Here is a 12428-nt window from a genome sequence, read left to right on the forward strand (position 1 = left end):
TTAATGATTGCCATTCTAACTGGTGTGAGATGGTATCTCATTGTGGTTTTGATTTGCATTTCTCTGATGGCGAGTGATGATGAGCATTTTTTCATGTATCTGTTGGCTGTATGAATGTCTTCTTTTGAGAAATGTCTGTTCATATCCTTTCCCCACTTTTTGATGGGGTTGTTTTTTTCTTGTATATTTGTTTGAGTTCTTTGGATCCTTTGCATGCACTCAGTTATAATAGGGTTCACATTCCTGTGAGAATCTAATGCCGCCACCGATCTGACGGGAGACAGAGCTCAGGTGGTAATGCAGGTGATGTGGAATGGCTGTAAATAGAAATGAAGCTTTGCTTGCTCGCCTGCTGCTTACCTCCTGCTGTGCGGCCCGGTTCCTAACAGGCCACGGGCTGGTACTGGTTCATGACTCGGGCTGGGGACCCCTGATGTAGGGTATGGGAGGTCAAGGTGTTCCTACTTTGTCTTGTGATAACTTTGTGCTTAATGGGTTAGTTACCTGTATAAACATCTTTTAGCACTAACCAGTGAAATCATCCTTGTGACCAGCTCCCTAAAGCACTGCCTATCTAGCAGCAAAGGTTGGATATGGGGAATAAAACAGTGCTGGACTATGGTATTTCCTTAGGTTTTCCCTGGTATTGGTTATGATGGAATATGAGTACTTGTGCAGCTCTGGTACATGAGGGGACAGGTTGATTCATTCTGTTTACAGAGACCAAAGAAAACCAGAGGGACTTTTTCCAGTTGGTGATATGGAGCAAGTGCCATCAACAGGCAGACTCGTGCAGATCACCGTGACAGAGGGATATGATTTGGTAAAGTTACTTTTGGAAATTTACAAAATCCTTAGTTTGGGAGTACCTGCAGGAGTAATGGAATTTTGCTTCATTCTCTACCTCCAAACCTCCTGGCTTTATATAGCAGTGGCATTCCGCCTCAGTGTTCCTTATTGTTAGTCTGTGATCTCCAAGTCACATTACTGTGTGTCTCAAATACCCGGCAATTTGAATACTAAATTTAATAGGATGAAAGAAATAGTGGTTTTAGTTTCCCTAGACAGCAGTTCACATATAATTTTTTTTCCTTTTCTCCTGAGAAGGATCTGAATTCTTCCAGAATTTCCCTTGTGATTAATTCTATTTGATTAATTAAAACAACAACAACAACAACAATGTGATGTACTAAAAATTAGGAGTATAATGAAATGGGAAAATATTCAGTATATTAAGTTTAAAAAGATCATTCCAAAGAGAATGTAATTAATGAGCTCCACGTTGTTTTAAAATGCATATATAAAAATGTATCTATGTGTGTGTGTATGGGTATACACGTGCACATCCATATATTCACAGCAAAACACTAGAAAATATATTCTAAAATGTTAATAATGCTTACATGTTACAGTAAGATTGCAAGTAATTAATTTTCTTTCTTTTAAAAATGTTCCTCAGTATACTTCTATTATCAGGTGAAACACAATAAATGTTGTTTTCAAAACTCCAACATAACAGCACTTAAATGGAATGTTGCATTTAAGTAAAACTAGATTTGTTTAATTATTTTTCTACCTATTCCTTCTGTATTTGTGATGTTGCTTGTTAGGAAAAAATGAAAAATGCTATTTAGCCCAAATCAAAATGGGTTGCCAGATGTGTAGGAAAATTCTGTATTTAAATATAATTGTAAAGTGGTGTGTTTCTGCCAACAGAAAGGTTTTAAAGGAGATACTCCAGTTACCTTTATTCGGGCAGAATTCAATCAAGTGGTTCTGGGAGACTCTGCAAAAATTACTGTTTCTCCAGAAGGAAGTGCAAAATACAACTTCACTAGCAGTTTTGAGTTTAATCCTGAAGGAGGAATCACTTTAGATGACCTCGCTCACAAACCTGTGTTCTGTAAGTCCTTGTGGTTCTAAAAATCAATGTCCCGATTGCCTTCTTCCCTATCATGTTGGATGGGAAAAGCAGAACCAAAACATTCTTTTAAACATGTAACTAAAATCATGAGAAAGAAAGGGCACTTCCTTTGTTCCCAAAAGCAAGGCAGAAACTGAAACCTGGAAATCTTGAACAGCTGCCATTGGTGTGTAGTGGAAGTGTGCAGGGAGAAGGCAGACTCCAAAACCTAGGGGCTTGGTTTTTAATGCTCTCAGAAGGACAGAAAACCTTTGGCTGCTGTTGATGGGGGAATAGAGACTGAGATCACCTCCCCATCACAAGTTAAGATCTCAAAAAGTATGGACCAGGAAAATAAAATCTGCTTAAGCATCTCTGTCTAGATCCTGGGTAGAGAAAAAAGTCTTCCCTAGGAATAATCATAGGCTTGTACTAACCATTAAAGAATATATATATTTTTAAAACACAAGAGGAGCATTTTTACGATAGCAGTTGGCCACATTCTAAGCGATAAAGCAAGTCCTACCATAGATCAAAGGATCAATAGCATACAGACACCTTTTCTGCCAAAATGTAACAGTCAACAAAATTAGAAATCAATAACAAAAAGATAGCCAAAATACTATTTGGAAATTTAAAAACATACTTATGAATAATTTATGGGACAAATAAAAAAGTCATAATAAAAATTGCAAAGCATTTGGAAGAGATCAACAGTAAAACACCAAATATCAGAATTTGTGGGATATAGTTAAAGTTGTGCTTAGAGGTACATTTATAATCTTAAGCACATTAATTAGAAATAAAAAGGATTAAAAGCAAAACTTTTGAGAAGATGGAATAGATGTACTTTTCTCTATTCCTCCCACTGAATACAACTACAAACCCTGGACATTATATATAAAAATAAGAGACTCTGAAAGGTGGGGAGAAGGAAACTTGGGACCTGGGGAATGACACAGTGGTGAGTTCCTTGGGTTTTCTTTTTGCCTTATGTATCCCATACTTCTTGCTGAAGAAGGTGGCAACCTGGAGACACCAATGGGCACAGACCAAAAAAAGAAAAAAGCAAGCAAGCCTGATAAAAGTCTGCTCTGTTTAGCCAAAAGACTATGAAAGGGGCAGCCTAATAAGACAGAAAAGTTTTAGACAGTAATTCCTGTACTCCAGCTAAACACCATAGGAAAAAAACTGTAGCCCCCACCCTCAATCAAGCTGAGTGGAGAGCTTAGACTTCCACTCTCACAAAGCTCACAAATGAGATTCTCCATTACCCTAGTGATGTCAGAGAAGACCAAGTAGGGAACCAGGACTTTTATCCCCTCTGGTAATGAGTCCCCTTCCCACCCCTCATAATGTTAGTGGAGACCACAGAAATCTTGCACTTCTATCCCAAACTGTCGGTAACAAGGTGCCCTTTCGCTTCCCACTGGAGTGGTATCAGAGGAGGCCTAGTTTAGAGCCAGAGCTTTCACCATCACCCAGGTGTAATGAGTCCACACCCACTGTGGTATCAGTGGAAACCAAGTAAGGAATCAGGACTCCAATTCCCCTGCTCAGCAGTAATGAGGAACTGCCCCCATCAGGTGTCAGCGGAGGCTGAGTAGGGAACCCCAACTTGGCAGTAATGACGCAGCATCTCCTTCCTTCTTCTGTTGGGGTGGTGTTGGAAAATGCCAGCTGAAAACAGAAGGTGTAAGTGAGATCCAGAGATTCATAACAATAGGAAAAGTCCAGGTTTCACCTGAAAGCCATAAGTCTTTCCAAGAACTGGAAGATCTCAAATTGAATTAAAAAAATGTAATGGGCCAGGCACAGTGACTCAAACCTGTAATTCCAGCACTTTGGGAGGGTGAGGTGGGTGGATCACAAGGTCAGGAGTTCAAGACCAGCCTGGTCAACATGGTGAAACCCCATCTCTACTCAAAATACAAAAATTAGCCGGGGATGGTGGAGCGTGCCTGTAGTCCCAGCTACTCAGGAGGGTGAGGCAGGAGAATCACTTAACCTGAGAGGTGGAGGTTGCAGTGAGCCGAGATCACACCACTGCACTCCAGCCTGAGTGACAGAGTGAGACTCTGTCTCAAACAAACAAACAAAAAACAGTGGCTGGGTGCAGTGGCTCATGCCTGTAATCCCAACGCTTTGGGGCTGGGCGTGGTGGCTCACACACACCTGTAATCCCAGCAGTTTGGAAGGCCAAGACAGGCAGATCACAAGGTCAGGAGATTGAGACCATCCTGGCTAACACGGTGAAACCCCATCTCAACTAAAAATACAAAAAATTAGCTGGGTGTAGTCCCAGATACTTGGGAGGCTGAGGCAGGAGAATGGCGTGAACCCAGGAGGTGGAGCTTGCAGTGAGCTGAGACTGCGCCACTACACTCCAGCCTGGGCGACACAGCAAGACTCCATCTCAAAAAAAAAAAAAAAAAATGTATATATATATACACACACAAAAAAATTAGCTGGGTGTGGTGGTGAGCACTTGTAGCCCTAGCTACTCCAAAGGCTGAGGTGGGAGGATCACTTGAGCCCTCGAGGCAGGGGTTGCAGTGAGCTGAGATCTGAGATCGCAGCACTGGATTCCAGCCCAGGTGACAAAATGAGGCCTAGTCTTGAAAAACAAACAAACTACCAAAATAAATACCAGCTGGATAAAATGTGGGTAAAAAATTAAATCGTGTAACTGCCATAAGAAATAATGGAATTAAAATAATCAGAGAGATAAAGCCTTTATATGTATTTCACAACTGTAGAAACCACAGACAAAGAATATATATATATATTCATTAGCAACTGTAAAAGACAAGCTACAAACTGGATTACAATTTGCAATTCATTTCTAGACAGAAGGCAAATTTACTTTTAAAGAGCTCTTGCATATTAATAAGAGCAAGAATCTAATGGAAAAGTATATAAAACATATGAAAGGAATATGAAAAGTTCATGGAAAAGAAACTATAACTGGTCCTTAAATATATGGAAAAATTTTCAACCTGATTCTAATACAAAAAATAAAATTATGCTTAGATGCTATTTTCATCTGTCAGGTTACAAAGGTCACAGAGTTTGATAACATACCACATAGGTAAATATGTTATCAAACTATTATCCTTGCTGAAAACGCTGAAGCTGAACCCAAGTAGGAAACACAGGAAATGAGAAACAAATTAAACGCTATGAGGAATAAAACGAGAGACAAATCTAGAACATGTAACATTCTGTATAACTATTGGCCTGGTGTCTTCAACAAAAGAGAGAAATGTTTGAGAGAAGAAGTATGTGGAAAAGGGGGACTGGTCTAAATGAAAAGAAACATGACAACCAAATGCAACACGTGGTCTTTGAGTGGATTCTGGTTTGAACAGACCAGCTACAAAATAAATTTGGGGATAATTGGGAAATGTTAAATATCAACTGGACACTAGATGAATTAAGGAATTATTTAATGCTATTATCACACACTTGCCAAATGTGGTAAAGTGATTGTGGTTTTCTAGGAAAATGTCTTACTTGGGATTTGTGTATTTTGGTATTTAGGAGTAAAATGTCATGATATCTGTAATTTATTTGAAAAGTACTTCAGCAAACAAAGCAAATATGATAAAAGTATTTGAGCAAACAAAGCTACATATGATGAAGCAAAAAAATTGTTAAATTTAGATTATGGTTATATGGATAGTTGTTACACTATTCTACTTTGTGTATTTGAAATTTTGAAATTGTTATAATAAGTGTTAAGCACACAGAGTAATGCTGCAGTGAAAAACTTTGTACATACTCTGCATGCTACAGGATTACTCCAAAATGTGTCAAGCCTTATGGTAGGCAATATAGGGGATCTAGAGCAATGTTTTCCTTCTTCTTTTTTCTTTTTTTTTTTTTTGAGACAAGTCTCGCTCTGTTGCCCAGGCTGGAGTGCAGTGGTCCAGTCTCTGCTCACTGCAAGCTCTGCCTCTCAGATTCATGCCATTCTCCTACCTCAGCCTTCTGAGTAGCTGGGACTACAGGCGCCCGCCACCATGCCTGGCTAATTTTGTTTTTGTATTTTTAGTAGAGACGGGTTTCACCATGTTAGCCAGGATGGTCTCAATCTCCTGACCTCGTGGTCTGCCTGCCTTGGCCTCCCAAAGTGCTGGGATTACAGGCGTGAGCCACCTCGCCCACCCTAGAGTAATGTTTTTCAAATTCCAGATTGTGACTTTTTAGCCATTCGTAAGATCAGTTGATGGGCATTATGACCAGTAATTTCTTCTATATGAAATAGAATAGAAAATACCTAAGGATTTTGACCTAGTAAAGATTAGTATTATATGAAGCTTTGTTATATAATCATATGTATCAGTTACTTTTTTTTTTCTTTTTGTTTTTTGAGACGGAGTTTCGCTCTTGTTGCCCAGCCTGGGTGCAATGGCTTGATCTTGGCTCACCACAACCTCCGCCTCCCAGGTTCAAGTGATTCTCCTGCCTCAGCCTCCCCAGTAGCTGAGATTACAGGCATGGGCCACTATGCCTAGCTAATTTTGTATTTTTAGTAGAGACGGGATTTCTCCGTGTTTGTCAGGGTGGTCTCGAACTCCCAACCTCAGGTGATCTGCCCTCCTCGGCCTCCCAAAGTACTGGGATTACAGGCGTGAGCCACCGCGCCCAGCCTCAGTTACTTTTATACACATGCATGTACATGATTATGATCTAAAACCTATTTCTTATTATAACTTGCAGGCAAAAAGTTCAAAAGTCACTGAAGTGGTCCGGTATTTTCCACCAGAAGTTACTGATGTTGATGCCTTCTTTACTTTCAAGTTAATTTTTTTTTAATGTACATCTCTTTGACAATGCTTTGTGTGTTGCACCTTGGTTATCGGATGGATGTTTTAAATGTCTCATTTTCTTTGTTTTGATTTTTCTAGTAACTGTGACTGAAGTTTTACCAAAGGAAAAGAAACAGAAAGAAGAGAAGACCTTAATTCTTGGTCAGGCTGTGGTGGACCTTCTTCCCTTACTGGAAGGTCAGATGTGTGCTTTGCCCAAAAGCAGAAATGGCAAAGCTCGTAAAACTTAGCCCCAGAGAGATATAGAAGTTAGCCTCAATGAATTTGAGGGATTTGAGGGGTAAAGTGGGCACATTTATCTCTGCCTGCAGTCATCCCAACTTAACCCTTTCTTCTTTGGCTCAACTTGGGCTTCTTTTTGCAGGACAGAGTTCATTTCAAACAACAGTTCCATTGCACCCTGTGCAAGGCTCACCCTTAGAAACTCCTAGATCAAATGCTAAGGTAATCAGAGTTTTAGCTCTCAACATTTCAGCCTGCCATTCAGTATAACAATTCTGTCTGCTATTAAGGTTCAATTCAGTTGAGTGTAATGCATTGGGCATTTTCTTTTCACAGCACACTTAGTGTTAGATTCTGGGAAACAAAGATAATAAGGTGGAGTCCTACTTTGAAAAGCCCACAATCTACATATCATAGATTATAACCCAGTGTGATTAAATGGTGGAGTGAGGTACATGGGCCATAGAGCAGGTATCAGTTACTTTGTCCACGGGTAGAGGCAAGGAAGGCTTAACCATGGAAATAACTCTTGAGCTATGTCCTGATGGATCAAATAGTATATGAAAGCACCTCATATACTTTAGGGCATGGTAGCATGCCTCTCACTGAAAATTTCTAATCCAGCAGTTCTAGCCCAGACCCCTTTCTGGAATTCTAGAATATCACACTTTATAAGCATCAACTCTATACCTCTATAATGTTATCCCATAGGCACCTAAAACTCAACATTCCAAAACAGAACTCAGTATCTTCCCTGAAACCTACTCTTCCTTTTATCTTAGTTTTTTGACTAGTGGCATCACCCATCTGTGAAATCATGGAACATAGAACCTAAATTATATCTATGACCGTTCCCTCAGACCCTAACTATAGCCAATCCTCAAATCTGCCTTTCACCAAATCCTGCCTTTTCCATCTTCTAAGTGTCTTTAGGTTTTCTTTTTGGCTTCATTCCTACTCTTTATTGCCTTATTATCTCTCACTTGGATAGTTACAAATAGCCTTGTACCTACCTTTACCTCCCTCCAGTTCAACCTCCCCATGGCTTGCACAATGATTTAAAAGTGAATATGCTTTGGGAGGCCGAGACAGGCGGATCACGAGGTCAGGAGATCGAGACCATCCTGGCTAACACGGTGAAACCCCGTCTCTACTAAAAATACAAAAAATTAGCTGGGAGTGGTGGCGGGCGCCTGTAGTCCCAGCTACTAGGGAGGCTGAGGCAGGAGAATGGCGTGAACCTGGGAGGCAGAGCTTGCAGTGAGCTGAGATCCGGCCACTGCACTCCAGCCCGGGCGACAGAGCGAGACTCCGTCTCCCCAAAAAAAAAAAAAAAGTGAATCTGATCTTATCTCTTCCCCTACTTAGTACTGTGTAGTTTATGGATTCACCCACTGCTTACAAGTTAAGGTCCAGATTGCTTAGCAGGCATACAGCATCCTTTATAATGGAAGCCTCCCCCTTCAACCTCATCTCGCATTACTCCTTTCCTTATATTAATACTTCAAGTTGCAGAATCCTGAATTACTTACATATACCTAAATGGAAGATACCATACTGTTCCAATCCCTCTTTACATAGACTGTTTTTGCTCCCTAAGACTAGCCAAGTGCAGTAGTGAGACATGGGAAAGAATAGAACAAAGAATTTGATCTGTAACTGACTGCAAACAGTCAGTTGAAATAACTCACTACCTTTGGACCAGCCCACAAAAACTGTTCTCATCCAGAATGGCTTTTTCTTTCCTTCCTCTGCTAATCCATGTTGTAAATGCCTATTTATCCTATAAATGTCAACCCAGCCAAATAATTATTCACTCCCTCCTTGGTTTCCTTGACTGCAGCATTTTGTACAGGTCTCTAGTATAGATTTCGCATAAATCTTGGCACTATGACATGAGTTCTATGTTGAAAGGAACTATGTCTTCTTTGTCTTTATATCCCTAGTGATGTAGTAGAGTGCCTAGCATTCAATACACATTCTTTTTTTTTGAGATGGAGTTTTGCTCTTGTTGCCCAGCCTGGAGTGCAATGATATGATCTCAGCTCACTGCAACCTCCACTTCCTGGGTTCAGGCGATTCTCCTGCCTCAGCCTACCGAGTACCTGGGATTACAGGCACCCACCACTATGCCCGATTAATTTTTATGTATTTTCTCTTTAAGTAGAGATGGGGTTTCACCATGTTGGCCAGGCTGGTCTCAAACTCCTGACCTCAGGTAATATGCCTGCCCCGGCCTCCCAAAGTGCTGGGATTACAGGCGAGAGCCTACCTTGCGCAGCCTCAATACACATTTAAAATCTACTTTGTATGTATCCTGAGTGAAAATGTCAGAGGTATACACATATATGTCTATACCTATTTATGTGGAATATATACATATCTATCGGAAAAAAATATTTTCTTATTACAAAGCATTACATTTAAATTACAAAAATAGGCCGGGTGCGGTGGTTCATGCCTGTAATCCCAGGACTTTGGGAGGCCAAGGCGGGCGAATCACGAGGTCAGGAGTTCAAGACCAGCCTGGCCAATATGTTGAAACCCCGTCTCTACTAAAAATACAAAGATTAGCTGAGCGTGGTGGTGTGCGCCTGTACTCCCAGCTGCTCAGGAGGCTGAGGCAGAAGAATCGCCTGACCCCAGGAGGCGGAGTTGCAGTGAGCCGAGATCGTGCCACTGCATTCCAGCCTGGACAACAGAGCAAGACTCTGTCTCAAATTTAATTTAATTTAATTTAAAAATTACAAAAATAATCATAAAATATAGACTAGCAAAAAAGCACCCAATCTCACTTACTCATGTGCAACTTCTGTTGACATTTTTTTTTTTTTTTGAGATGGAGTTTTGCTCTTGTTGACCAGGCTAGAGTGCAATGGCACGATCTCAGCTCACTGCCTCCCTGGGTTCAAGCAATTCTCTTGCCTCAGCCTCCCCAGCAGCTGGAACTACAAGCATGCACCACCATGTGGCGTGCCTGGCTAATTTTGGTATTTTTAGTAGAGATGGTTTTTCACCGTGTTGGCCAGGCTGGTCTTGAACCCCTGATCTCAGGTGATCCACCTGCCTTAGCTCCCAAAGTGCTGGGATTGCAGAAGTGAGCCACCATGCCTGGCCAACATTTCAATAGACTCTTACAATTCCTGTTTTGTATATATTTATATATATACTTTACCTCAGTATGGTAGAGTGGGAAGGGAACCAGGTTAAGAATAAGATTCTCTTCTTGGCTCTATCTCCAACTCACGGGACCTAGAGAACATGATTTCAACTTATGGAAATAATTAAGCTTTACCTTCTTATCTTGAACAGTAATATGAGATTCAAATGAGGTAATGCAAAAAAGGAAGATCTCTGGCAATTTTCAAAATGCTGCATAATTTTATTCTTTTACAGCAGTGCAGTCTTGAAGTTAAAGTATTAGTGGCAGAGCCTTTACTGACCACAGCCCAGATCTCAGGGGGCAATCTACTGAAGGTCACATTGGAGGCTGCTTACTCTGTGCCTGAATCCTTCATTCCAACAGGTCCTGGGCAGAACTACATGGTCGGTCTGCAAGTTCCATCACTTGGAGAGGTAAAGCCCTACTGCCAGATATTTATAGAGATTTAAACATGTCTGTACTCATGGCCATCTCTTCCTCACCTCTAAGATACCATTCAAAACATTGTACTGCTAATAGCTGAGATTTATTTTAGGCTTGAAAAATACAGTTTATCTCTATTTTTTTTTTTTTTTTTTTTTTTTTTTTTTGAGACGGAGTCCTGCTCTGTCACCCAGGCTGGAGTGCAGTGGCCAGATCTCGGCTCACTGCAAGCTCTACCTCCCAGGTTCACGCCATTCTCCTGCCTCAGCCTCCCGAGTAACTGGGACTACAGGCACCCACCACCTCGCCCGGCTAGCTTTTTTGTATTTTTTAGTAGAGATGGGGTTTCACCGTGTTAGCCAGGATGGTCTCGATCTCCTGACCTCGTGATCTGCCCGCCTCGGCCTCCCAAAGTGCTGGGATTACAAGTTTATCTCTATTTTATATACAGATTTTAGTGTTTATGATTTACATATTTATTATATATTGTACATTAAATATAATTTATATAAATATATGGTAGAAAATATATAAGACATTTAAAATGGCCAATTTTGGTGTATTTCTGTACAGATTATTTTTGTGTGTACATTTTGCAGATTTTCTGCAATGTGCTTTATTAAATAAAAGTTTCTCTTAATTCCAGATATTTTCTTGGGCCACGTTTCCAGGTATAGGAATGATTGGATATGGAATTTCTTAGGCTCTTGATGGAGATTTCTAAATTGCTTGCTAAAAGGCTTCTATTCAGTTAACACTTCCACTTGTCTTATTTCCAGGGCCATGTATGTGAATGACCCACTAAAGTTGTGTAGCAACTCTTCAGTTTGCTGAGGACTTAGGAGGTTCCTGGGACATGGGACTTTCAGCACCACAACGGGGACAGTCCTAGGCAAATGAGATGGCTGATCACCCTTCCAGGGAACAACCCACATAGCTATATGAGGCAGATCTGTGCATTGCCCTCGCTCCAACTTTGGGATTGTATTGAAAATTTTCTCTTTGTTTTTGCTAATTTTGATAATTAAAAGTGCCTTTTATTTTTTTTTCTTCTGGAGGTCTTAGTATTTTTCTTACTGATTTTTTAAATTCTGACTGGGGTGTGGTGGCTCACACCTGTAATCCCAGCACTTTGGGAGGCTGAGGCAGGTAGATCATCTGAGGTTAGGAGTTCGAGATCAGCCTGGCCAACATGGTGAAACCCTGTCTCTGCTAAAAATACAAAAAATTAGCCGGGTATGGTGGGGGTGCCTGTAATCCCAGCTACTGGGGAGGCTGAGGCAGGAGAATCACTTAAACCCAGGAGGCAGAGGTTTCAGTGAGCCAAGATCGTGCCAAGATTGCACTCCAGCCTAGGCAACAAGAGTGAAATGCTGTCTCAAAAAAAACAAAAAAAAAATTCATATGTAGAGAAAAATAATGTTTTTTTTCAAGTTTGTCAATTTATAGTTTATCATGTTTATTTCTGGTTTATTATTTATTTTTAATTTGGGTCATTGCTTTGGTATACACAAGTTTTTTTTTATTATTTTATTTTTTATTTTTTATTTTTGAGACAGAGTCTCGCTCTGTCGCCCAGGCTGGAGTGCAGTGGCCGGATCTCAGCTCGCTGCAAGCTCCACCTCCCGGGTTTACGCCATTCTCCTGCCTCAGCCTCCCGAGTAGCTGGGACTACAGGCGCCGCCACCTCACCCGGCTAATTTTTTTTTTATTTTTTAGTAGAGATGGGGTTTCACCGGGTTCGCCAGGATGGTCTCGATCTCCTGACCTCGTGATCCGCCCATCTCGGCCTCCCAAAGTGCTGAGATTATAGACTTGAGCCACCGTGCCCGGCCTACAAAAGTTTTTTTTTTTTTTTTTTTTTTTTTTTTTTTTTTTTTTT

At 40.8% G+C, this 12428-nt stretch overlaps 1 protein-coding gene across 1 annotated transcript in view; it reads left to right on the forward strand.

Annotated features, from left to right (window-relative positions):
* The window catches only part of CFAP70 (cilia and flagella associated protein 70), a 118489-nt gene that overhangs the window by 4759 nt on the left and 101302 nt on the right, over positions 1–12428 (forward strand). Inside the window, exons 2-6 of the mRNA XM_017854515.1 lie at positions 721–823; positions 1717–1903; positions 6817–6915; positions 7103–7182; positions 10357–10536. Of these exons, the coding sequence (XP_017710004.1) occupies positions 761–823; positions 1717–1903; positions 6817–6915; positions 7103–7182; positions 10357–10536 (609 nt within the window). The 5' untranslated portion in view covers positions 721–760. The remainder of the gene's footprint in view (positions 1–720; positions 824–1716; positions 1904–6816; positions 6916–7102; positions 7183–10356; positions 10537–12428) is intronic.

The sequence above is a fragment of the Rhinopithecus bieti genome, unplaced genomic scaffold (genome assembly GCF_001698545.2).
Source record: "Rhinopithecus bieti isolate Rb0 unplaced genomic scaffold, ASM169854v2 scaffold_36008, whole genome shotgun sequence".
NCBI classification, from domain to species: domain Eukaryota; kingdom Metazoa; phylum Chordata; class Mammalia; order Primates; family Cercopithecidae; genus Rhinopithecus; species Rhinopithecus bieti.